The 26,989-nt window shown below is 51.9% G+C and overlaps 1 protein-coding gene across 1 annotated transcript in view; it reads left to right on the top strand.

The window, feature by feature from the left end:
- Nucleotides 1-1,390: 1,390 nt before the first annotated feature.
- The window catches only part of LOC139573279 (potassium/sodium hyperpolarization-activated cyclic nucleotide-gated channel 1-like), a 41,363-nt gene continuing 15,764 nt past the window's right edge, over nt 1,391-26,989 (top strand). The window contains exon 1 of the mRNA XM_071396555.1: nt 1,391-4,438. Within this exon, the coding sequence (XP_071252656.1) occupies nt 3,765-4,438 (674 nt within the window). The 5' untranslated portion in view covers nt 1,391-3,764. The remainder of the gene's footprint in view (nt 4,439-26,989) is intronic.

The following is a 26,989-nucleotide window of genomic DNA, read 5'->3' as shown; positions in this document are numbered from 1 at the left end:
GTTCTCTGTACAGAACCTGCATGACAGAACCTGCATGACATCACCTTTCTCGCGAAGTGGACACTGATCTGCTCTGACTGGCGCAGGATTTGTGTTGTCCTCTCCAGTGTCAAGTCTGGCTCCAGCTGTAGCTTCTGTGAAACATCACTGTACATAATACCAATCACAATCCTGTCCCTTATTTGTTCGTCCTTTTGTAGTTCCAAACTCGCAGTATTCAGCTAGCTCATTCAGATTCCTCACAAAAGATTCCACTGTCTCTCCCCATTTCTGAATGCGCTGTGGCACAAAATGTTCATTCCGTTTTTCAATCACCACATCATAGTCGAATTAATCATTAAAGTCATCAAAGGATAATGCATTGTAGACAATATCTGCATCTTTCCCTTTGCATAAAGTTGTGAATTCACCTGCACCACACCGGTCTCCTTTCCAGTTCCAACGCCACTCAACTGGAACCCCTCTCCAGATAGGCCATGCTGAGGCTGCAACATATCAAACGGCTCTGGTGGGTTGAATTTGGACATTTTCCTCACTAATATCGGCGTGTGAGTTCTTTAATTCTGACACCATGTCGTGATGGAGACCAGGCAGTGAATTATCCGGTTAGTTATGTTTACTAACTCTTAAATCAGACAATTAACATGCAGTCCACACAGCTACTATCTGCTAGTCCTCATTGCTAGGTTAGTCATATGACACACATAACCAATCAATTATGGAGATATCTATCAGACATCACTACACACTTTCTCTCTCTCTCTGTCTCTCTCTCTGTCTCTGTCTCTGTCTCTGTCTCTGTCTCTGTCTCTGTCGCTCTGTCTCTCTCTCTGTCTCTCTCAATTCAATTCAATTTGCTTTATTCAATTCAATTTGCTTTATTGGTATGACGTAACAATGTACATATTGCCAAACCTTATTTTGGATATTTACAATATAAAAATGAGAATCAAAATTGTCAATGGGACAACAGTAACAACAATAACCAAGTGTCAAAATAACCATGCATTCAACAATAACAATAAACATACAGTAGAGGACATGTGCAGGTTGATTGGTTTGTCAGACACTGTCCCTCATCTTATGGCAGGCAGCAATGTAGTGCGCTGCCAACCCACAGCTCTCTGTCTCTCTCTCTCTGTCTCTCTATGTCTCTGTCTCTCTGTCTCTCTATGTCTCTGTCTCTCTATGTCTCTGTCTCTCTCAGGCTCTCTCTCTCTCTGTCTCTCTATGTCTCTGTCTCTCTCAGGCTCTCTCTCTCTCTGTCTGTCTCTCTCTCTCTCCGTCTCTCTATCTCTCTCTCTCTGTCTCTCTCTCTCGCTGTCTCTCTCTCTCGCTGTCTCTCTCTCTCTCTCTCTCTGTGACGCATTTATGTTCGGTGTGCATGGTCCCCATCCATCAAATCATGTTTTTATATTGATAGAGAAACAAATAATGAACTGCAATTAAGCCATTTCAGTTGCCAGTTATTACGGCAGTTGTCAGTCATATGCGGTGTGGAAATAGATAAGGCTTATCTCTGTCGCTGTGGCTGGTGGAGATATTCGGTTTGACCGATGCCATTAGATGCTGAGTTTTCTATGGTGTATCAGCTGTGTCCTATATTGTACGGACTGAGATGACCCAGATCCGTGTGCACAGCGACTGCCCATAAACAAATTAACTGTCTCTCTTCTGTTTCTTATCTCCTCTCCCATGTCCCTTTTCTTCCACTCGCTCTGTTGCTCCTTAAGGGAAAATCCACTCAGAAATGGTCGTTAAGCATCATATGAGGCATTTTGCATCATCATGAGGATGGTGCAAGTGACAATTTGATTTTCGAAAGTCCTATATCTTGAAAATGTGATTTCTGACATGCAAAACACTTTGGGAATTTATCAACAGTGGACTAATATATTTTGGGTTGGATTTGTGCTTCAACGCACCTCTCTCTCTTTCTCTTTATTTCCCTCCCTCGCGCAATTCCCCGGTTGTATTGGGGTGGATGACGCGGCACCCATACCTGTGTTGTGTGCCTCTTGCGCCGGCTGGGCGTGCAGCCTGGTGAAGGAAGGGTGATGGGGATGCGGCTGCCATGGTAACACGCCGATTAGATTCAGACCTTTGTGTGTATTTATTTATTTAATATTTCAGTTGCGTGCGTGCGTGCCTGAGAGGTGCCGGGCGTTTTGGAAGTCAGCCTGCAATCGGAATCAGACTATTAAGACTGGTGTCGCGTTCCTTTTGAGTTATGATTGACCATAGAATTGCCTATTTAAATATTTGGCTATACCTTCTCAAGCTCAACAAGTTATTCCGGTTGGAACAGGACTTCATGGATATAATTCATTCAAGTGCACTTAATTTCCTTGCATGGTTTTATTCATCAAGATTCGTTAAAAACATGTAAATGAAACGAAGGTTTTGTTCATCGTAAACGAATAGGATGGGCTCCAAAGATGTCGCTGTAACGGTCCAAGGATGTCATTGGGAGTGACTGGAGAAGTGGAAGAGGAGGGGAAACGCGTCTGAAATAGCAGAACATTTATCCGCGCGGGTTTGGAGACGTCACATATTCTGCACTTGCCCAGGTTGTCTGTTCTGTTTGTGTGTTTTCCGAACTGAATTCCGAAAATAACCCTACTGCTGACGCTAACAGCTTGTCTTGTTTTACGTGCCCGGACAAAGGGAATATTATCGGGTGTTAGGCGAGTGTGGACTACATTGGGGGTACGACCACTTGCATATGTACTCTTGCTTATTTTCGTGTCTTTGTGTGTGTATCTTTGTCTGTGTTTGAAAGCGTGTTTCAGTATAAATCAGTGCGCGGGTGAGTCAGACTGTGTGCAAGTGTCTGTCTGTGTGTGTCTCGTGCCCGTTTGTGTCCGTTAAAACAAACCGATCCGTGCTTATGAGGCTCACGTGTACTTATCATTCATATCATTCATAGCCAACCGCCCAAAACTACCACCTCTCATCCACTGTCAAGATGAACTCTTACAGAATACTACCATGTCTCGATGAGAGCAAGAGGGAGACATATCCTTGACAACCAGAGAGGGAGGGTCAAAGAGCGACCTGCGTCATTATCCCTGAGAGAGAGACCAGGAATTACGTGCCAATATGCCTGTTGTCGAAATGCTGAGGGCGGCAATAGAAAGGAGAAGGTGGGCCTCAGGCCAGGAGAAGAAGGGAGGATGGAGAGATCTCGATGAAGAAAAGCGAGCTGGGGAAAGGAGGAGATAAGAGAAAGCACTGCCATCATATTTTTGGAGTGACAAATCTATTTGTGGCAAACTCCCAGAGGTGGGGCAAACTCATAGAGGTGGGGCAAACTCCCAGAGGTGGGGCAAACTCCCAGAGGTGGGGCAAACTCCCAGAGGTGGGGCAAACTCATAGAGGTGGGGCAAACTCATAGAGGTGGGGCAAACTCATAGAGGTGGGGCAAACTCCCAGAGGTGGGGCAAACTCCCAGAGGTGGGGCAAACTCCCAGAGGTGGGGCAAACTCCCAGAGGTGGGGCAAACTCCCAGAGGTGGGGTTAGGATGCACAGAACAGTGGAGAGGAGACAGATCACTACAAGCCATTGGAGATTATAAAAAGTTGTGGTCAACTATTTAATCACCACCTTTCTCTTTCCCTAGACAGTCTTAGGTAGTAGCCTTTTATTAGGCTCCTAGTTGAACATTGACAGGACATATTGTCCCGTTTTGACAATCTGTTTCCAGAGTGAGAGTGACAGGTTATATTGATCTCCCTTTGCCCCCCTTCTCCCTGGTTAGGGGATGGATGGGGTGGCGGGAGGTGTTGGGCCCCCTGGCGGGAGTGAGGGTCGGCCGGGTCGTAGTGGAGGAGACTCTAAGAGGCGCAGTAAGGGCAGCCTGCCCTCCCCAGGGTATCGCCTCTCCCAGGCATCTCTGGAGGGTGACAGGTCAGGGGTCGAGGGGTCCGGTTCCGGAGGGGGGCGACGGCGCCTCTCCATCTTGAGTGCCACCCGAGACGGCCTCCCCTTCCATTCAGCTGGCACCCCGACCACCCCTGCCACCCTGCCCCCTCCTCCAGCCCCCTTCTCTTCCACCCAGCAGCGTTCTGTTGGCTTTTCCTCATCACGCGCTGCCCTTGCCTCCACTTCCTCCTCCACCGGCACCGGAGTGGTCGTCGTAGCGGTGGGCCCGGAAACCACGACTACCACGGCTTGTAACACCGTGGCGGGCACGCCGGAAATGGGGAGTCTGTCTGGGACGGGGGGCATGGGGGGGTTTGGGATGGGTCTGGACGGGGAGGACTACAGCTACTCCAACCAGTCCACCTTCATCCAGAGACAGTTTGGAGCCATGCTGCAGCCGGGGGTCAACAAGTTCAGCCTGCGCATGTTTGGGTCCCACAAGGCCGTGGCCATGGAGCAGGAGAGACTCAAATCAGCAGGGGAGTGGATCATACACCCCTACAGCGACTTCAGGTACGCACCATACACCCCTACAGCGACTTCAGGTACGCACCATAGACCCCTACAGCGACTTCAGGTACGAACCATACACCCCTACAGCGACTTCAGGTACGCACCATACACCCCTACAGCGACTTCAGGTACGCACCATACACCCCTACAGCGACTTCAGGTACGCACCATACACCCCTACAGCGACTTCAGGTACGCACCATACACCCCTACAGCGACTTCAGGTACGCACCATACACCCCTACAGCGACTTCAGGTACGCACCATACACCCCTACAGCGACTTCAGGTACGCACCATACACCCCTACAGCGACTTCAGGTACGCACCATACACCCCTACAGCGACTTCAGGTACGCACCATACACCCCTACAGCGACTTCAGGTACGCACCATACACCCCGACAGCGACTTCAGGTACGCACCATACACCCCTACAGTGACTTCAGGTACGCACCATACACCCTTACAGCCCTAGGGAATGGAAAATATCATGCACTCTGACAGCCACTTCAGGTCCACACAGACCATACAGCCTTGCCAGGGGGGAGGGAGAGGGTGGGGTGGAGAGGCAGAGTGAGGGAGGGGAGAAGGAGTCTGGGTGTCTTTGGGTGGGAGAGAGACGAGGTGAAAGACACAGTGGGGCCATGACCCAGAGGGAGAATATGTCCATCCTCCTTCAGCTAAGAAAGAGAGGGAAGAAAGGAAGAGAGAAGAAGAAAAGAGAGGAGTGATCAGGAGATGGAGAATAGAGGGGATGGATGGATGTATAAAGGGATGGTCAGAGGGAGAGAGAGATGTGTTGAGGATATACAAGACAGTGGAGGGAACAGGTCAGACAGAGTGTGGGTGAAACACCCTTACAGCCACGTCACTTCAGTAACCACAACACTATGAATAGAGGAAGAGAGAAGAGGGAGGGAGGGAGGGATGGAAAGAGAGAGGGGGGGAGAAAGAGGTGTGAAAGACAGGGCAGCATAGAGGGAGAGCATGTCACCCCTATCAAATCTCATGTAGGCTACTCCATTCCATCCATATCAATGAATAAAGGCTGTGTCTTCATTTGACCTCTATAGCCTCATCTCCTTGAGTCCTTTCCTTTCCCTCATAACCACTGAAGAGATTTGACGAGGTTCCACAGTTTATCAAGTCTTTCAGACCAGTGAAGGAGAGGCTAAGAAGGGGAAGCTAATGGGATGTACCCTGAGAGGAAAGACAGGGAGAGAAGAGACGGGATGTGTAGGCTGGCTGGTGGTGAGCTGATGATGAAGCTGGGGAACATCCTTCAGGAACGTCCTCGTTACTAAGTTAGTAGAAGCTCCTTAGAATAGAGAGAGAAAGAGAGGATTTGTGAATAGAGGGAGAATTGAAGGAAGGGAAACAGAGGAAGGGGGAGAGAGGGATGGAGGGGGAAAGACAGAGAGGGGAGAGAAGGAGGAGAGAGGGAAGGTAGAGAGGGAGGGGGAAAGACAGGGAGAGGGAGGGTAGAGAGGGAGGGGGAAAGACAGAGAGGGGAGAGAAGGAGGAGAGAGGGAGGGTAGAGAGGGAGGGGGAAAGACAGAGAGGGGAGAGAAGGAGGAGAGAGGGAGGGGGAAAGACAGAGAGGGGAGAGAAGGAGGGGAGATGGAGGGTAGAGAGGGAGGGGGAAAGACAGAGAGGGGAGAGAAGGAGGGGGGCGTAAGGGAGAGGGAGGGAGAGAGAGAGAGAGGGAGGGTGAGGGAGGGAGGGAGGGGAGAGAAAGGGAGAGGGAGGGAGATACTTTCTTAGAATGTGCTGTGTCCTGTCTAGCTTCTTTTTACTGTAGTTTTGTAGCCCTTTCCTGCAGTCAAATGACCTAGTGGCTTCACAAGTGGAATGAAAGTATTTTTCATACTTTTATAAGTAATAAACATTATTTCAAAAAAGCCGCTGAAAATCTGATGTTTCTATGTCAAACAGTTTTGTTATATTTCAGTCTTCTGTGATGTATATAAAGTGTAATATTGGGATGCAAACTCAAAATGGAATACATTTTAACTCTATATCTGACATAGTACAGGGTCTTCTTTTTTTAAGCCCATGACCATGTGTGTGAGGTGTGTATTTTAGTTTCAAAGTAGATTTGTTTGACTATCAAGAAACACTCTGTGTGACCCAGATTTAGCCCACTGCAGTAGGTTAGTTGAACCAATCTGATAGAGGATATAATGAGACATGATGTGTTACACACACTCACAACACACACACACACATGCACAACACACATACCACACGCACACACTGTGTGTTCTCTGTGTGAAATATCTGTGATGTAAGTTGTCACTGTGCTTGCCCATAAAAATCAATCACGCATAAGCCCTGTTTATACCTGCCGCTAACATGCGTCCTTTGTCCTGATCTTGACCTGGTCTTTCAACTGTGTCTAAAAATGTGTCTAAAATGTGGGCATAATAAGAATGTGGACAAGTTCAGGACAAAGCAGGCATGTTAGCACTCGACTAACCTGTACCCCTGCACACTGACTCGGTACCCCCTGTATATTGCCTCGTTATTGTTATTTTATTGTGTTACTTTTTATTTTTTACTTTAGTTTATTTAGTAAGTATTTTCTTAACTATATTTCTTGAACTGCATTGTTGGTTAAGAGCTTGTAAGTAAGCATTTCACAGTAAGGTCTACACTTGTTGAATTCGGCGCATGTGACAAATACATTTGATTTGATTTGATTTGATATAGACAGGGTTTTAGATGGAGGCCTGCTGGCCTGGCCCTGTGTGTGTGGTCTTGTGAGTGAACCCACCACAACACCCCCTGCTGTCTACTTACTGACAGTGTTTTAGATGGAGGCCTGCTGGCCTGGCCCTGTGTGTGTGGTCTTGTGAGTGAACCCACCACAACACCCCCTGCTGGCTACTTACTGACAGGGTTTTAGATGGAGGCCCGCTGGCCTGGCCCTGTGTGTGTGGTCTTGTGAGTGAACCCACCACAACACCCCCTGCTGGCTACTTACTGACAGTGTTTTAGATGGAGGCTCGCTGGCCTGGCCCTGTGTGTGTGGTCTTGTGAGTGAACCCACCACAACACCCCCTGCTGGCTACTTACTGACAGGGTTTTAGATGGAGGCCCGCTGGCCTGGCCCTGTGTGTGTGGTCTTGTGAGTGAACCCACCACAACACCCCCTGCTGGCTACTTACTGACAGTGTTTTAGATGGAGGCCTGCTGGCCTGGCCCTGTGTGTGTGGTCTTGTGAGTGAACCCACCACAACACCCCCTGCTGTCTACTTACTGACAGTGTTTTAGATGGAGGCCTGCTGGCCTGGCCCTGTGTGTGTGGTCTTGTGAGTGAACCCACCACAACACCCCCTGCTGGCTACTTATTGACAGTGTTTTAGATGGAGGACTGCTGGCCTGGCCCTGTGTGTGTGGTCTTGTGAGTGAACCCACCACAACACCCCCTGCTGGCTACTTACTGACAGTGTTTTAGATGGAGGCTCGCTGGCCTGGCCCTGTGTGTGTGGTCTTGTGAGTGAACCCACCACAACACCCCTTGCTGGCTACTTACTGACAGTGTTTTAGATGGAGGCCTGCTGGCCTGGCCCTGTGTGTGTGGTCTTGTGAGTGAACCCACCACAACACCCCCTGCTGGCTACTTACTGACAGTGTTTTAGAATCACAAATCTTTATAGAGAAAACAGTCACATTGACAGTCCTTAGAATGAGGTGAGGGGATCCTTAAAATGAAATGTCTTTAACTTCAGGCGTTGGATGTCTGTGAACATTTCATCATGTTGAAATCACTTCAGGGAATTAGATGGGGAAACATGTTGAAAACTCAGAGTGGTGCAGCAGTCTAGGGCACTGCATCTCAGTGCTAGAGGTGTCACCACAGACCCTGGTTCGATTCCAGGCTGTATCACAACCGGCCGTGATTGGGAGTCCCATAGGGCCGTGCACAATTGGCAGAGTAGTAATCTCCAGACAGGCCTCAGAAACAATGGATTACTTGATCTCCTGGCCCACTTTGGTTCTGCCAGCCTCAATCGAATGCACACACACAAACACATTCTCTTTTTTTTCTTTCTCATACTCTACAACTCAATGGAGATCAGTCTCAGCTATCCCTCTTGATGGAGGGAGGGAGATGAAGGGATGAGGGAAGTACAGAGGAGAGGTTTAGAGAATTGGATATCCTCCCTTTGCACTTATTACTATTCACACATTCCATCATAATATGTAAATGACTGCATTATTCATTCTGTTATCCCAATTGAATATGCATAAATGATGCATAATATTCTAAATTATGCATGTAGTGTATTCATTATGCATAATTCAGGCATCTAATCTTTCAATTAGGTACCTGTAGATTGGATCTATGAATAGAGAAGGGAGAGCGACAGACCGATGAGGAGGGAACAATAGAGGGAACGAAAGACAGAGAGCTTAGTGGCAAAGCCCTAATGTGTGTTTTGTCCTGACGATGACCTTGGTCTCCGGAGGGGTGTGTGTGCGCGCGTATAAAGTCTATCTTTGTTGAGTCTGGTGATAAGCTCTCACACCCTTCACCTCATTAAGATAATACGAGTAGCCAAGACATAATGAGGAACAGAAAGAGAGGGGGAGAGAGCTGGAGAAAAACGTATTAAGAGAGACGTTAGAGGGAGAGAGACAAAGTTCCTTTGTCTGGAACATATATTAGATATGCATATATTTCAGGCCAATAAAGCTCAAATAATAATTGTGAGAATACAGTGAGGCAGGGGGGAAGGAGAAAGAGGGGAAAGAGAGAGAGGGGGGAAGGAGAAAGAGGGGAAAGAGGGGGAAGGAGAAAGAGGGGAAAGAGAGAGGGAAAAGTAGATATGTCCCAGATGCTTTAGTTTTGTTTAAGAGAGAGAAGTTGGTATTTACTGCATCAGCTAAGATTAGGAAGATGAGATAAGACTAATTTGCATGTCAGAAATGTTCTGCTATTTCTTTAATAACCTGCAGATACTTCAAGGTGTGGCTGAGCATGTCTCTGCATGTGTGTCTACCCATACACCGGAACCTTAGAACTTGACAAAATGTAAATTACAACTAACAGGAAAACAGTTAACTGAGACACAGGAAGGAAGTGACTTGAATTAACAGAGATGACTGCTTGGTTGGAGTCCAGTAGAGCAGAAATTCCATTCCAACTCCAGTCTGCTCATGAATAGAACACTGATGAGGATGTCAATGAGAATCTCACAATTCAGAATTGGAATTTCTATGACATTCATCTCCTGAAATAAATTGACTGGAACTCTGTTCAGAAAAACAGACCTGGAAACGTATTCATCCAGATTGGTTTATGTGGGTGTAACAGGATGAATCCAGATTGGTTTATGTGGGTGTAACAGGATGAATCCAGATTGGTTTATGTGGGTGTAACAGGATGAATACAGATTGGTTTATGTGGGTGTAACAGGATGAATACAGATTGGTTTATGTGGGTGTAACAGGATGAATACAGATTGGTTTATGTGGGTGTAACAGGATGAATCCAGATTGGTTTATGTGGGTGTAACAGGATGAATACAGATTGGTTTATGTGGGTGTAACAGGATGAATACAGATTTAACTACTTTCTCTCACTATGCATCTGGTTCCCTTTCAGCTAACCACACCCAGCCATGGGGCAAATGCACTTAGAAAACAAGGTGCTATCTAGAACCTAAAAGGGTTCTTCGGCTGTTACCATTGGAAAACCCTTTGAAGAACCCATTAGGGGTCCATGTAGAACCCTCTCTGTGGTTCTACATGGATCCCAAATGAGTTCTACCTGGAAACAAAAAGGGTTCTCCTATGGGGACAGCCAATTAACCTTTTGGTAACTTTTTTTCTAGTGTAGAACAGCCAGACTGCCTGGTCTGCAAGTACCCAGCACGTATTGTACCACACAGCAACAATTCAGACACCCATTTATGAGCATCAAGTATTTTAATCTTTCTCCTGAAAAAATCCCTCCCATTCTTCCCTTCTCCAGACTTGACCTTTAAATGTTGTAATTTGTTTGTGGGCACAAAAATGTGCTGGTATCAGCTGTCACAACCCAGCTTGGACAAAGGAACCTAATGTGTAGAGACTTAATGAGGTTTGGTGATGTGATGTTCTCTGGAAGGTGTCTGTTCTTTAGTCTCTTCACACACACACATATAAACTCAGCAAAAAAAGAAACGTCCTCTCACTGTCAACTGCGTTTATTTTCAGCAAACTTAACATATGTAAATATTTGTATGAACATAACAAGATTCAACAACTGAGACATAAACTGAACAAGTTCCACAGACATTTGACTAACAGAAATTGAATAATGTGTCCCTGAACAAAGGGGGGGTCAAAATCAAAAGTAACAGTCAGTATCTGGTGTGGCCACCAGCTGCATTAAGTACTGCAGTCCATCTCCTCCTCATGGACTGCACCAGATTTGCCAGTTCTTGCTGTGAGATGTTACCCCACTCTTCCACCAAGACACCTACAAGTTCCCGGACATTTCTGTGGGGAATGGCCCTAGCCCTCACCCTCTGATCCAACAGGTCCCAGACATGCTCAATGGGATTGAGATCCGGGCTCTTCGCTGGCCACGGCAGAACACTGACATTCCTGTCTTGCAGGAAATCACGCACAGAACGAGCAGTATGGCTGGTGGCATTGTCATGCTGGAGGGTCATGTCAGGATGAGCCTGCAGGAAGGGTACCACATGAGGGAGGAGGATGTCTTCCCTGTAACGCACAACGTTGAGATTGCATGCAATGACAACAAGCTCAGTCCGATGACGCTGTGACACATCGCCCCAGACCATGACTGACCCTCCACCTCGATCCCGCTCCAGACTGCAGGCTGTAACGCTCATTCCTTCGGCGATAAATGCGAATCCGACCATCACCCCTGGTGAGACAAAACCGCGACTCGTCAGTGAAGAGCACTTTTTGCAAGTCCTGTCTGGTCCAGTGACAGTGGGTTTGTGCCCATAGGCGACGTTGTTGCCGGTGATGTCTGGTGAGGACCTGCCTTACAACACGCCTACAAGCCCTCAGTCCAGCCTCTCTCAGCCTATTGCGGACAGTCTGAGCACTGATGGAGGGATTGTGCGTTCCTGGTGTAACTGGGGCAGTTGTTGCCATCCTGTACCTGTCCCGCAGGTGTGATGTTCGGATGTACCGATCCTGTGCAGGTGTTACACGTGGTCTGCCACTGCAAGGATGTCCTGTCTCCCTGTAGCGCTGTCTTGGGCATCTCACAGCACGGACATTGCAATTTATTGCCCTGGCCACATCTGCAGTCCTCATACCTCCTTGCAGCATGCCTAAGGCACGGTCATGCAGCTGAGCGGAGACCCTGGTTTTTTTTCAGAGTCAGTAGAAAGGCCTCTTTAGTGTCCTACGTTTTCATAACTGTGACCTTAATTGCCTACCGTCTGTAAGCTGTTAGTATCTTAACGACCGTTCCACAGGTGCATGTTCATGAATTGTTTATGGTTCATTGAACAAGCATGGGAAACAATGTTTAAACCCTTTACAATGAAGATGTGAAGTTATTTGGATTTTTACGAATTATCTTTGAAAGACAAGGTCCTGAAAAAGGATCGCTTCTTTTTTTACTGAGTTTATATATAGTGGCGGTTTCAGCGCCAAAATCTTTGTAAGGCAGGGTTTACACACACAAACACACACCACCAGTCCAAGGGAAGGGTTCCTCATATACACAACTCAAAACAAAGAGTAAATACTTCGTCACCAGTGGAAGATCCTCCAAATTTGGTCTTTGGGGTTCCATCCTTGTTGAAATCATCAGTTCCTTTCTTCCGGTAAACCTCCTTCTCCACCGTACACTCTGCCGCTCCAATAACCTCCTACTCGTTCACCTGCCGGGGTCAAAGGAAAGAACCAAGAAAGAAAACCCAGGGCGCGGTTAAGTAGAGGCCCTGATTGGTTTCACCTGTCCGCAGTTTGGCTCTAATTACAACTGGAGACAGGTGTGGCTGTTCCGCTGCAGTCTAGAAGTTTCCCCTGAGCAGTCTATGCTCCTGCCTCTGGGGAATACTTCACATTGCTGTCCATGGTCCTACCCCTGGGGAATACTTCACATTGCTGTCCATGGTCCTACCCCTGGGGAATACTTCACATTGCTGTCCATGGTCCTGCCTCTGGGGAATACTTCACATTGCTGTCCATGGTCCTACCCCTGGGGAATACTTCACATTGCTGTCCATGGTCCTACCCCTGGGGAATACTTCACATTGCTGTCCATGGTCCTGCCTCTGGGGAATGCTTCACATTGCTGTCCATGGTCCTACCCCTGGGGAATACTTCACATTGCTGTCCATGGTCCTGCCTCTGGGGAATACTTCACATTGCTGTCCATGGTCCTGCCTCTGGGGAATACTTCACTTTGCTGTCCATGGTCCTACCTCTGGGGAATACTTCACATTGCTGTCCATGGTCCTGCCTCTGGGGAATACTTCACATTGCTGTCCATGGTCCTGCCTCTGGGGAATACTTCACATTGCTGTCCGTGGTCCTACCTCTGGGGAATACTTCACATTGCTGTCCATGGTCCTGCCTCTGGGGAATGCTTCACATTGCTGTCCATGGTCCTACCCCTGGGGAATACTTCACATTGCTGTCCATGGTCCTGCCTCTGGGGAATACTTCACATTGCTGTCCATGGTCCTGCCTCTGGGGAATGCTTCACATTGCTGTCCATGGTCCTACCCCTGGGGAATACTTCACATTGCTGTCCATGGTCCTGCCTCTGGGGAATACTTCACATTGCTGTCCATGGTCCTGCCTCTGGGGAATACTTCACATTGCTGTCCATGGTCCTACCCCTGGGGAATACTTCACATTGCTGTCCATGGTCCTGCCTCTGGGGAATACTTCACATTGCTGTCCATGGCCCTGCCTCTGGGGAATACTTCACATTGCTGTCCATGGTCCTGCCTCTGGGGAATACTTCACATTGCTGTCCATGGTCCTGCCTCTGGGGAATACTTCACATTGCTGTCCATGGTCCTGCCTCTGGGGGAATACTTCACATTGCTGTCCATGGTCCTGCCTCTGGGGAATACTTCACATTGCTGTCCATGGTCCTGCCTCTGGGGAATACTTCACATTGCTGTCCGTGGTCCTGCCTCTGGGGAATACTTCACATTGCTGTCCATGGTCTTACCCCTGGGGAATATTTCACATTGCTGTCCGTGGTCCTGCCTCTGGGGAATACTTCACATTGCTGTCCGTGGTCCTGCCTCTGGGGAATACTTCAGATTGCTGTCCATGGTCCTGCCTCTGGGGAATATTTCACATTGCTGTCCATGGTCCTGCCTCTGGGGAATACTTCACATTGCTGTCCATGGTCCTGCCTCTGGGGAATATTTCACATTGCTGTCCATGGTCCTGCCTCTGGGGAATACTTCACATTGCTGTCCATGGTCTTACTCCTGGGGAATATTTCACATTGCTGTCCATGGTCCTGCCTCTGGGGAATACTTCACATTGCTGTCCGTGGTTCTGGCAGCCAGAAAACACAGAAACCTTGCAGACACATACCGTCCATTCACCACACAGCCCCTGAAACCGCTACAATATATATATGTGTCTCCCTCTCCTTCGGTCTGTCTGTCTGTCTGCTTTGAACATAATCTCAGGGCCTCACAGAGACAGATAATATGGTATTATCTGTACTACTTGAATCTACTGAGGTTTAGCCAAACCTTCATTTATCTCTGTTAAAGACTACTGGCAGACAAGCCGGAGCAGTGTGTAGGGGGTGAGATAGTGGTGTCTTCTGCCAGACTAGCGGGAGCAGTGTGTAGGGGGTGAGATAGTGGTGTCTTCTGCCAGACTAGCGGGAGCAGTGTGTAGGGGGTGAGATAGTGGTGTCTTCTGCCAGACTAGCCTGAGCAGTGTGTAGGGGGTGAGATAGTGGTGTCTTCTGCCAGACTAGCTGGAGCAGTGTGTAGGGGGTGAGATAGTGGTGTCTTCTGCCAGACTAGCGGGAGCAGTGTGTAGGGGGTGAGATAGTGGTGTCTTCTGCCAGACTAGCGGGAGCAGTGTGTAGGGGGTGAGATAGTGGTGTCTTCTGCCAGACTAGCGGGAGCAGTGTGTAGGGGGTGAGATAGTGGTGTCTTCTGCCAGACTAGCGGGAGCAGTGTGTAGGGGGTGAGATAGTGGTGTCTTCTGCCAGACAATCATAATCACAGCCGTATATATTCCCCCCCAAGCAGACACATCGATGGCCCTGAACGAACTTTATCTGACTCTTTGTAAACTGGAAACCACACACCCTGAGGCTGCATTCATCGTAGCTGGGGATTTTAACAAGGCTAATCTAAAAACAAAACTCCCTAAATTCTATCAGCATATCGATTGTGCTACCAGGGCTGGGAAAACCCTAGATCATTGTTATACTAATTTCCGCGACGCATATAAGGCCCTCCCCCGCCCCCCTTTCGGAAAAGCTGACCACGACTCCATTTTGTTGATTCCAGCCTACAAACAGAAACTAAAACAACAAGCTCCCGCGCTCAGGTCTGTTCAACGCTGGTCCGACCAATCTGAATCCACGCTTCAAGACTGCTTCGATCACGCGGATTGGAATATGTTCCGCATTGCGTCCAACAACAATATTGACGAATATGCTGATTCGGTGAGCGAGTTCATTAGGAAGTGCATTGACGATGTCGTACCCACAGCAACGATTAAAACATTCCCAAACCAGAAACCGTGGATTGACGGCAGCATTCGCGTGAAACTGAAAACACGAACCACTGCTTTTAACCAGGGCAAGGTGACCGGAAGCATGACCGAATACAAACAGTGTAGCTATTCTCTCCGCAAGGCAATCAAACAGGCTAAGTCCCAGTACAGAGACAAAATCGAGTCGCAATTCAACAGCTCAGACACAAGAGGTATGTGGCAGGGTCTACAGTCAATCACGGATTACAAAAAGAAAACCAGCCCCATCGCGGACCAGGATGTCTTGCTCCCAGACAGGCTAAACAACTTTTTTGCCCGCTTTGAGGACAATACAGTGCCACTGACACGGCCCCCTACCAAAACCTGCGGGCTCTCCTTCACTGCAGCCGAGGTGAGTAAAACATTTAAACGTGTTAACCCTCGCAAGGCTGCAGGCCCAGACGGCATTCCCAGCCGCGTCCTCAGAGCATGCGCAGACCAGCTGGCTGGTGTGTTTACGGACATATTCAATCAATCCTTATCCCAGTCTGCTGTTCCCACATGCTTCAAGAGGGCCACCATTGTTCCTGTTCCCAAGAAAGCTAAGGTAACTGAGCTGAACGACTACCGCCCCGTAGCACTCACTTCCGTCATCATGAAGTGCTTTGAGAGACTAGTCAAGGACCATATCACCTCCACCCTACCGGACACCCTAGACCCACTCCAATTTGCTTACCGACCCAATAGGTCCACAGACGACGCAATCGCAACCACACTGCACACTGCCCTAACCCATCTGGACAAGAGGAATACCCATGTGAGAATGCTGTTCATCGATTACAGCTCAGCATTTAACACCATAGTACCCTCCAAACTCGTCATCAAGCTCGAGACCCTGGGTCTCGACCCCGCCCTGTGCAACTGGGTCCTGGACTTCCTGACGGGCCGCCCCCAGGTGGTGAGGGTAGGTAACAACATCTCCACCCCGCTGATCCTCAACACTGGGGCCCCACAAGGGTGCGTTCTGAGCCCTCTCCTGTACTCCCTGTTCACCCACGACTGCGTGGCCATGCACGCCTCCAACTCAATCATCAAGTTTGCGGATGACACTACAGTGGTAGGCTTGATTACCAACAACGACGAGACGGCCTACAGGGAGGAGGTGAGGGCCCTCGGAGTGTGGTGTCAGGAAAATAACCTCACACTCAACGTCAACAAAACAAAGGAGATGATTGTGGACTTCAGGAAACAGCAGAGGGAGCACCCCCCTATCCACATCGACGGGTCAGTAGTGGAGAAGGTGGAAAGTTTTAAGTTCCTCGGTGTACACATCACGGACAAATTGAATTGGTCCACCCACACAGACAGCGTTGTGAAGAAGGCGCAGCAGCGCCTCTTCAACCTCAGGAGGCTGAAGAAATTCGGCTTGTCACCAAAAGCACTCACAAACTTCTACAGATGCACAATCGAGAGCATCCTGTCGGGCTGTATCACCGCCTGGTACGGCAACTGCTCCGCCCACAACCGTAAGGCTCTCCAGAGGGTAGTGAGGTCTGCAGAACGCACCACCGGGGGCAAACTACCTGCCCTACAGGACACCTACACCACCCGATGTCACAGGAAGGCCATAAAGATCATCAAGGACAACAACCACCCAAGCCACTGCCTGTTCACCCCGCTATCATCCAGAAGGCGAGGTCAGTACAGGTGCATCAAAGCAGGGACCGAGAGACTGAAAAACAGCTTCTATCTCAAGGCCATCAGACTGTTAAACAGCCACCACTAACATTTAGCGGCCGCTGCCAACATACTGACTCAACTCCAGCCACTTTAAAAAATGGGAATTGATGGAAATTATGTAAAAATGTACCACTAGCCACTTTAAACAATGCCACTTAAAATAATGTTTTCATACCCTACATTACCCATCTCATATGTATATACTGTACTCTATATCATCTACTGCATCTTGCCATCTTATGTAATACATGTACCACTAGCCACTTTAAACTATGCCACTTTATGTTTACATACCCTACAGTACTCATCTCATATGTATATACCGTACTCTATACCATCTACTGCATCTTGCCATGCCGTTCTGTACCACCACTCATTCATATATCTTTATGTACATATTCTTTATCCCTTTACACTTGTGTGTGTGTATAAGGTAGTAGTTGTGGAATTGTTAGGTTAGATTACTTGTTGGTTATTACTGCATTGTCGGAACTAGAAGCACAAGCATTTCGCTACACTCGCATTAACATCTGCTAACCATGTGTATGTGACTAATAAAATTTGATTTGATTTGATTTGACTAGCGGGAGCAGTGTGTAGGGGGTGAGATAGTGGTGTCTTCTGCCAGACTAACGGGAGCAGTGTGTAGGGGGTGAGATAGTGGTGTCTTCTGCCAGACTAGCTGGAGCAGTGTGTAGGGGGTGAGATAGTGGTGTCTTCTGCCAGACTAGCTGGAGCAGTGTGTAGGGGGTGAGATAGTGGTGTCTTCTGCCAGACTAACGGGAGCAGTGTGTAGGGGGTGAGATAGTGGTGTCTTCTGCCAGACTAACGGGAGCAGTGTGTAGGGGGTGAGATAGTGGTGTCTTCTGCCAGACTAGCTGGAGCAGTGTGTAGGGGGTGAGATAGTGGTGTCTTCTGCCAGACTAGCTGGAGCAGTGTGTAGGGGGTGAGATAGTGGTGTCTTCTGCCAGACTAACGGGAGCAGTGTGTAGGGGGTGAGATAGTGGTGTCTTCTGCCAGACTAGCTGGAGCAGTGTGTAGGGGGTGAGATAGTGGTGTCTTCTGCCAGACTAGCGGGAGCAGTGTGTAGGGGGTGAGATAGTGGTGTCTTCTGCCAGACTAGCTGGAGCAGTGTGTAGGGGGTGAGATAGTGGTGTCTTCTGCCAGACTAACGGGAGCAGTGTGTAGGGGGTGAGATAGTGGTGTCTTCTGCCAGACTAGCGGGAGCAGTGTGTAGGGGGTGAGATAGTGGTGTCTTCTGCCAGACTAGCGGGAGCAGTGTGTAGGGGGGTGAGATAGTGGTGTCTTCTGCCAGACTAGCGGAGCAGTGTGTAGGGGGTGAGATAGTGGTGTCTTCTGCCAGACTAGCGGGAGCAGTGTGTAGGGGGTGAGATAGTAGTGTCTTCTGCCAGACTAGCGGGAGCAGTGTGTAGGGGGTGAGATAGTGGTGTCTTCTGCCAGACTAGCGGGAGCAGTGTGTAGGGGGTGAGATAGTAGTGTCTTCTGCCAGACTAGCGGGAGCAGTGTGTAGGGGGTGAGATAGTGGTGTCTTCTGCCAGACTAGCGGGAGCAGTGTGTAGGGGGTGAGATAGTGGTGTCTTCTGCCAGACTAGCGGGAGCAGTGTGTAGGGGGGTGAGATAGTGGTGTCTTCTGCCAGACTAGCCGGAGCAGTGTGTAGGGGGTGAGATAGTGGTGTCTTCTGCCAGACTAGCCTGAGCAGTGTGTAGGGGGTGAGATAGTGGTGTCTTCTGCCAGACTAGCGGGAGCAGTGTGTAGGGGGTGAGATAGTGGTGTCTTCTGCCAGACTAGCGGGAGCAGTGTGTAGGGGGTGAGATAGTGGTGTCTTCTGCCAGACTAGCGGGAGCAGTGTGTAGGGGGTGAGATAGTGGTGTCTTCTGCCAGACTAGCGGGAGCAGTGTGTAGGGGGTGAGATAGTGGTGTCTTCTGCCAGACTAGCCGGAGCAGTGTGTAGGGGGTGAGATAGTGGTGTCTTCTGCCAGACTAGCGGGAGCAGTGTGTAGGGGTGAGATAGTGGTGTCTTCTGCCAGACTAGCTGGAGCAGTGTGTAGGGGGTGAGATAGTGGTGTCTTCTGCCAGACTAGCGGGAGCAGTGTGTAGGGGGTGAGATAGTGGTGTCTTCTGCCAGACTAGCGGGAGCAGTGTGTAGGGGGTGAGATAGTGGTGTCTTCTGCCAGACTAGCGGGAGCAGTGTGTAGGGGGTGAGATAGTGGTGTCTTCTGCCAGACTAGCCGGAGCAGTGTGTAGGGGGTGAGATAGTGGTGTCTTCTGCCAGACTAGCCTGAGCAGTGTGTAGGGGGTGAGATAGTGGTGTCTTCTGCCAGACTAGCGGGAGCAGTGTGTAGGGGGTGAGATAGTGGTGTCTTCTGCCAGACTAGCGGGAGCAGTGTGTAGGGGGTGAGATAGTGGTGTCTTCTGCCAGACTAGCGGGAGCAGTGTGTAGGGGGTGAGATAGTGGTGTCTTCTGCCAGACTAGCGGGAGCAGTGTGTAGGGGGTGAGATAGTGGTGTCTTCTGCCAGACTAGCCTGAGCAGTGTGTAGGGGGTGAGATAGTGGTGTCTTCTGCCAGACTAGCGGGAGCAGTGTGTAGGGGTGAGATAGTGGTGTCTTCTGCCAGACTAGCTGGAGCAGTGTGTAGGGGGTGAGATAGTGGTGTCTTCTGCCAGACTAGCGGGAGCAGTGTGTAGGGGGTGAGATAGTGGTGTCTTCTGCCAGACTAGCGGGAGCAGTGTGTAGGGGGTGAGATAGTGGTGTCTTCTGCCAGACTAGCGGGAGCAGTGTGTAGGGGGTGAGATAGTAGTGTCCTCTAGTGTGTGTGTTTACCACAGTGTGATATGGAAGTGATGTTATTCATTTGTTCCCTTCTAACTCATACCTCTATATTCCAAGGTCAGGATGACGTCATGATCGCCCACAGCAGTTGTCCAGAGTGTTTCTCTATTAATCCTTTTATTCAATATCACGGTTATAAACCCACCGCTGGCTCTGGAACTAGACTGTCTGAGAGACGGGTGTGTGTGTGTGAGAGTTGTCATTCCATTAATGATCCCAGAACTGGAGTCCCACAGAAAAAGAGAAAGAGAAAGAGAGGGGTGTGATATTTGGTGAAAAATATAGTACAGGGAATGAGTTGAATTGGGATATGTAATTGGTATTGATGATAGGGAACCCCTCTCTCTCCCCCTCTCCCCTCCCCTCTCTCCTCTACCAGGATCTACTGGGATCTGATCATGTTGTGTTTGATGATGGGGAACTGCCCTCTCTCCCCTCCTCTCCTCTCCCAGGTTCTACTGGGATCTGATCATGTTGTGTTTGATGATGGGGAACCACCCTCTCTCCCCCTCTCCCCTCCCCTCCTCTCTTCTCCCAGGTTCTACTGGGATCTGATCATGTTGTGTTTGATAATGGGAACCACCCTCTCTCCCCCTCTCCCCTCCCCTCCCCTCCCCTCCTCTCCCAGGTTCTACTGGGATCTGATCATGTTGTGTTTGATGATGGGGAACCGCCCTCTCTCCCCCTCTTCCCTCCCCTCCTCTCCCAGGTTCTACTGGGATCTGATCATGTTGTGTTTGATGATGGGGAACCGCCCTCTCTCCCCCCTCCCCTCCCCTCCCCTCCCCTCCCCTCCCCTCCCCTCCCCTCCCAGGTTCTACTGGGATCTGATCATGTTGTGTTTGATGATGGGGAACCGCCCTCTCTCCCCCCTCCCCTCCCCTCCCCTCCCCTCCCCTCCTCTCCCAGGTTCTACTGGGATCTGATCATGTTGTGTTTGATGATGGGGAACCGCCCTCTCTCCCCTCCCCTCCCCTCCCCTCCCCTCCCTTCCCCTCCCCTCCCAGGTTCTACTGGGATCTGATCATGTTGTGTTTGATGATGGGGAACCGCCCTCTCTCCCCTCTCCTCCCCTCCCCTCCCCTCCCCTCCCCTCCCCTCCCCTCCCCTCCCCTCCCCTCCTCTCCCAGGTTCTACTGGGATCTGATCATGTTGTGTTTGATGATGGGGAACCGCCCTCTCTCCCCCCTCCCCTCCCCTCCCCTCCCCTCCCCTCCCCTCCCAGGTTCTACTGGGATCTGATCATGTTGTGTTTGATGATGGGGAACCGCCCTCTCTCCCCTCTCCCCTCCCCTCCCCTCCCCTCCCCTCCCCTCCCCTCCCCTCCCCTCCCCTCCCCTCCCAGGTTCTACTGGGATCTGATCATGTTGTGTTTGATGATGGGGAACCGCCCTCTCTCCCCCCTCCCCTCCCCTCCCCTCCCCTCCCAAGTTCTACTGGGATCTGATCATGTTGTGTTTGATGATGGGGAACCGCCCTCTCTCCCCCTCTCCCCTCTCCCAGGTTCTACTGGGATCTGATCATGTTGTGTCTGATGATAGGAAACCTCTCTCTCCCCCTCTCCCCCTCTCCCCTCTCCCAGGTTCTACTGGGATCTGATCATGTTGTGTCTGATGATGGGGAACCGCCCTCTCTCCACCTCTCCCCTCCCCTCCTCTCCCAGGTTCTACTGGGATCTGATCATGTTGTGTTTGATGATGGGGAACCGCCCTCTCTCCCCTCCCCTCCTCTCCCAGGTTCTACTGGGATCTGATCATGTTGTGTTTGATGATGGGGAACCGCCCTCTCTCCCCTCCCCTCCCCTCCCCTCCCCTCCCCTCCCCTCCCAGGTTCTACTGGGATCTGATCATGTTGTGTTTGATGATGGGGAACCGCCCCTCCCCTCCCCTCCCCTCCCCTCCCCTCCCCTCCTCTCCCAGGTTCTACTGGGATCTGATCATGTTGTGTTTGATGATGGGGAACCGCCCTCTCTCCCCCCTCCCCTCCCCTCCCCTCCCCTCCCAGGTTCTACTGGGATCTGATCATGTTGTGTTTGATGATGGGGAACCGCCCTCTCTCCCCTCCCCTCCCCTCCCCTCCCCTCCCCTCCCAGGTTCTACTGGGATCTGATCATGTTGTGTTTGATGATGGGGAACCGCCCTCTCTCCCCCTCTCCCCTCCCCTCCCCTCCCCTCCTCTCCCAGGTTCTACTGGGATCTGATCATGTTGTGTTTGATGATGGGGAACCGCCCTCTCTCCACCGCTCCCCTCCCCTCCTCTCCCAGGTTCTACTGGGATCTGATCATGTTGTGTTTGATGATGGGGAACCGCCCTCTCTCCACCTCTCCCCTCCCCTCCTCTCCCAGGTTCTACTGGGATCTGATCATGTTGTGTTTGATGATGGGGAACCGCCCTCTCTCCACCTCTCCCCTCCCCTCCTCTCCCAGGTTCTACTGGGATCTGATCATGTTGTGTTTGATGATGGGGAACCGCCCTCTCTCCACCTCTCCCCTCCCCTCCTCTCCCAGGTTCTACTGGGATCTGATCATGTTGTGTTTGATGATGGGGAACCGCCCTCTCTCCACCTCTCCCCTCCCCTCCTCTCCCAGGTTCTACTGGGATCTGATCATGTTGTGTTTGATGATGGGGAACCGCCCTCTCTCCCCCTCTCCCCTCCCCTCCTCTCCCAGGTTCTACTGGGATCTGATCATGTTGTGTTTGATGATGGGGAACCGCCCTCTCTCCCCCTCTCCCCTCCCCTCCCCTCCCCTCCCCTCCCAGGTTCTACTGGGATCTGATCATGTTGTGTTTGATGATGGGGAACCGCCCTCTCTCCCCTCCCCTCCCCTCCCCTCCCCTCCCAGGTTCTACTGGGATCTGATCATGTTGTGTTTGATGATGGGGAACCGCCCTCTCTCCCCCTCTCCCCTCCCCTCCCCTCCCCTCCTCTCCCAGGTTCTACTGGGATCTGATCATGTTGTGTTTGATGATGGGGAACCGCCCTCTCTCCACCGCTCCCCTCCCCTCCTCTCCCAGGTTCTACTGGGATCTGATCATGTTGTGTTTGATGATGGGGAACCGCCCTCTCTCCACCTCTCCCCTCCCCTCCCCTCCCAGGTTCTACTGGGATCTGATCATGTTGTGTTTGATGATGGGGAACCGCCCTCTCTCCCCCTCTCCCCTCCCCTCCTCTCCCAGGTTCTACTGGGATCTGATCATGTTGTGTTTGATGATGGGGAACCGCCCTCTCTCCCCCTCTCCCCTCCCCTCCTCTCCCAGGTTCTACTGGGATCTGATCATGTTGTGTTTGATGATGGGGAACCGCCCTCTCTCCCCCTCTCCCCTCCCCTCCCCTCCCCTCCTCTCCCAGGTTCTACTGGGATCTGATCATGTTGTGTTTGATGATAGGAAACCTCTCTCTCCACCTCTCCCCTCCTCTCCTCTCCCAGGTTCTACTGGGATCTGATCATGTTGTGTTTGATGATGGGGAACCACCCTCTCTCCACCTCTCCCCTCCTCTCCTCTCCCAGGTTCTACTGGGATCTGATCATGTTGTGTTTGATGATGGGGAACCGCCCTCTCTCCACCTCTCCCCTCCTCTCCTCTCCCAGGTTCTACTGGGATCTGATCATGTTGTGTTTGATGATGGGGAACCGCCCCCTCTCCCCTCCCCTCCCCTCCCAGGTTCTACTGGGATCTGATCATGTTGTGTTTGATGATGGGGAACCGCCCTCTCTCCCCCCTCCCCTCCCCTCCCCTCCCCTCCCCTCCCCTTCCCTCCCCTCCTCTCCCAGGTTCTACTGGGATCTGATCATGTTGTGTTTGATGATGGGGAACCGCCCTCTCTCCCCTCCCCTCCCCTCCCCTCCCCTCCCCTCCCCTCCCTTCCCCTCCCCTCCCCTCCCAGGTTCTACTGGGATCTGATCATGTTGTGTTTGATGATGGGGAACCGCCCTCTCTCCCGCCCTCCCCTCCCCTCCCCTCCCCTCCCCTCCCCTCCCCTCCTCTCCCAGGTTCTACTGGGATCTGATCATGTTGTGTTTGATGATGGGGAACCGCCCTCTCTCCCCCCTCCCCTCCCCTCCCCTCCCCTCCCAGGTTCTACTGGGATCTGATCATGTTGTGTTTGATGATGGGGAACCGCCCTCTCTCCCCCCTCCCCTCCCCTCCCCTCCCCTCCCCTCCCCTCCCCTCCCAAGTTCTACTGGGATCTGATCATGTTGTGTTTGATGATGGGGAACCGCCCTCTCTCCCCCTCTCCCCTCTCCCAGGTTCTACTGGGATCTGATCATGTTGTGTCTGATGATAGGAAACCTCTCTCTCCCCCTCTCCCCCTCTCCCCTCTCCCAGGTTCTACTGGGATCTGATCATGTTGTGTCTGATGATGGGGAACCGCCCTCTCTCCACCTCTCCCCTCCCCTCCTCTCCCAGGTTCTACTGGGATCTGATCATGTTGTGTTTGATGATGGGGAACCACCCTCTCTCCCCTCCCCTCCCCTCCCCTCCCCTCCCCTCCCCTCCCCTCCCCTCCCCTCCCCTCCTCTCCCAGGTTCTACTGGGATCTGATCATGTTGTGTTTGATGATGGGGAACCGCCCCTCCCCTCCCCTCCCCTCCCCTCCCCTCCTCTCCCAGGTTCTACTGGGATCTGATCATGTTGTGTTTGATGATGGGGAACCGCCCTCTCTCCCCCCTCCCCTCCCCTCCCCTCCCCTCCCCTCCCAGGTTCTACTGGGATCTGATCATGTTGTGTTTGATGATGGGGAACCGCCCTCTCTCCCCTCCCCTCCCCTCCCCTCCCAGGTTCTACTGGGATCTGATCATGTTGTGTTTGATGATGGGGAACCGCCCTCTCTCCCCCTCTCCCCTCCCCTCCCCTCCCCTCCTCTCCCAGGTTCTACTGGGATCTGATCATGTTGTGTTTGATGATGGGGAACCGCCCTCTCTCCCCTCCCCTCCCCTCCCCTCCCCTCCCCTCCCTTCCCCTCCCCTCCCCTCCCAGGTTCTACTGGGATCTGATCATGTTGTGTTTGATGATGGGGAACCGCCCTCTCTCCCCCCTCCCCTCCCCTCCCCTCCCCTCCCCTCCCCTCCCCTCCCCTCCCCTCCTCTCCCAGGTTCTACTGGGATCTGATCATGTTGTGTTTGATGATGGGGAACCGCCCTCTCTCCCCCCTCCCCTCCCCTCCCAGGTTCTACTGGGATCTGATCATGTTGTGTTTGATGATGGGGAACCGCCCTCTCTCCCCCTCTCCCCTCCCCTCCCCTCCCCTCCCCTCCCCTCCCCTCCCCTCCCCTCCCAGGTTCTACTGGGATCTGATCATGTTGTGTTTGATGATGGGGAACCGCCCTCTCTCCCCCTCCCCTCCCCTCCCCTCCCCTCCCCTCCCCTCCCCTCCCCTCCCCTCCCCTCCCCTCCCCTCCCAAGTTCTACTGGGATCTGATCATGTTGTGTTTGATGATGGGGAACCGCCCTCTCTCCCCCTCTCCCCTCTCCCAGGTTCTACTGGGATCTGATCATGTTGTGTCTGATGATAGGAAACCTCTCTCTCCCCCTCTCCCCCTCTCCCCTCTCCCAGGTTCTACTGGGATCTGATCATGTTGTGTCTGATGATGGGGAACCGCCCTCTCTCCACCTCTCCCCTCCCCTCCTCTCCCAGGTTCTACTGGGATCTGATCATGTTGTGTTTGATGATGGGGAACCGCCCTCTCTCCCCTCCCCTCCCCTCCCCTCCCCTCCCCTCCCCTCCCCTCCCCTCCCCTCCCAGGTTCTACTGGGATCTGATCATGTTGTGTTTGATGATGGGGAACCTCCCCTCCCCTCCCCTCCCCTCCCCTCCCCTCCCCTCCCCTCCCCTCCCCTCCCCTCCTCTCCCAGGTTCTACTGGGATCTGATCATGTTGTGTTTGATGATGGGGAACCGCCCTCTCTCCCCCCTCCCCTCCCCTCCCCTCCCCTCCCCTCCCCTCCCCTCCCCTCCCCTCCCCTCCCCTCCCAGGTTCTACTGGGATCTGATCATGTTGTGTTTGATGATGGGGAACCGCCCTCTCTCCCCTCCCCTCCCCTCCCCTCCCAGGTTCTACTGGGATCTGATCATGTTGTGTTTGATGATGGGGAACCGCCCTCTCTCCCCCTCTCCCCTCCCCTCCCCTCCCCTCCTCTCCCAGGTTCTACTGGGATCTGATCATGTTGTGTTTGATGATGGGGAACCGCCCTCTCTCCACCGCTCCCCTCCCCTCCTCTCCCAGGTTCTACTGGGATCTGATCATGTTGTGTTTGATGATGGGGAACCGCCCTCTCTCCACCTCTCCCCTCCCCTCCTCTCCCAGGTTCTACTGGGATCTGATCATGTTGTGTTTGATGATGGGGAACCGCCCTCTCTCCACCTCTCCCCTCCCCTCCTCTCCCAGGTTCTACTGGGATCTGATCATGTTGTGTTTGATGATGGGGAACCGCCCTCTCTCCACCTCTCCCCTCCCCTCCTCTCCCAGGTTCTACTGGGATCTGATCATGTTGTGTTTGATGATGGGGAACCGCCCTCTCTCCACCTCTCCCCTCCCCTCCTCTCCCAGGTTCTACTGGGATCTGATCATGTTGTGTTTGATGATGGGGAACCGCCCTCTCTCCCCCTCTCCCCTCCCCTCCTCTCCCAGGTTCTACTGGGATCTGATCATGTTGTGTTTGATGATGGGGAACCGCCCTCTCTCCCCCTCTCCCCTCCCCTCCACTCCCCTCCCCTCCCAGGTTCTACTGGGATCTGATCATGTTGTGTTTGATGATGGGGAACCGCCCTCTCTCCCCTCCCCTCCCCTCCCCTCCCCTCCCCTCCCCTCCCCTCCCCTCCCCTCCCCTCCCAGGTTCTACTGGGATCTGATCATGTTGTGTTTGATGATGGGGAACCGCCCTCTCTCCCCCTCTCCCCTCCCCTCCCCTCCCCTCCTCTCCCAGGTTCTACTGGGATCTGATCATGTTGTGTTTGATGATGGGGAAACGCCCTCTCTCCACCGCTCCCCTCCCCTCCTCTCCCAGGTTCTACTGGGATCTGATCATGTTGTGTTTGATGATGGGGAACCGACCTCTCTCCACCTCTCCCCTCCCCTCCCCTCCCAGGTTCTACTGGGATCTGATCATGTTGTGTTTGATGATGGGGAACCGCCTTCTCTCCCCCTCTCCCCTCCCCTCCTCTCCCAGGTTCTACTGGGATCTGATCATGTTGTGTTTGATGATGGGGAACCGCCCTCTCTCCCCCTCTCCCCTCCCCTCCACTCCCCTCCCCTCCCAGGTTCTACTGGGATCTGATCATGTT

Source organism: Salvelinus alpinus, chromosome 4, assembly GCF_045679555.1.
Source record: "Salvelinus alpinus chromosome 4, SLU_Salpinus.1, whole genome shotgun sequence".
NCBI classification, from domain to species: Eukaryota; Metazoa; Chordata; class Actinopteri; order Salmoniformes; family Salmonidae; genus Salvelinus; species Salvelinus alpinus.
Note: the sequence above shows the minus strand (reverse complement) of the source record. Positions and strands in the feature narration are given on the sequence as shown.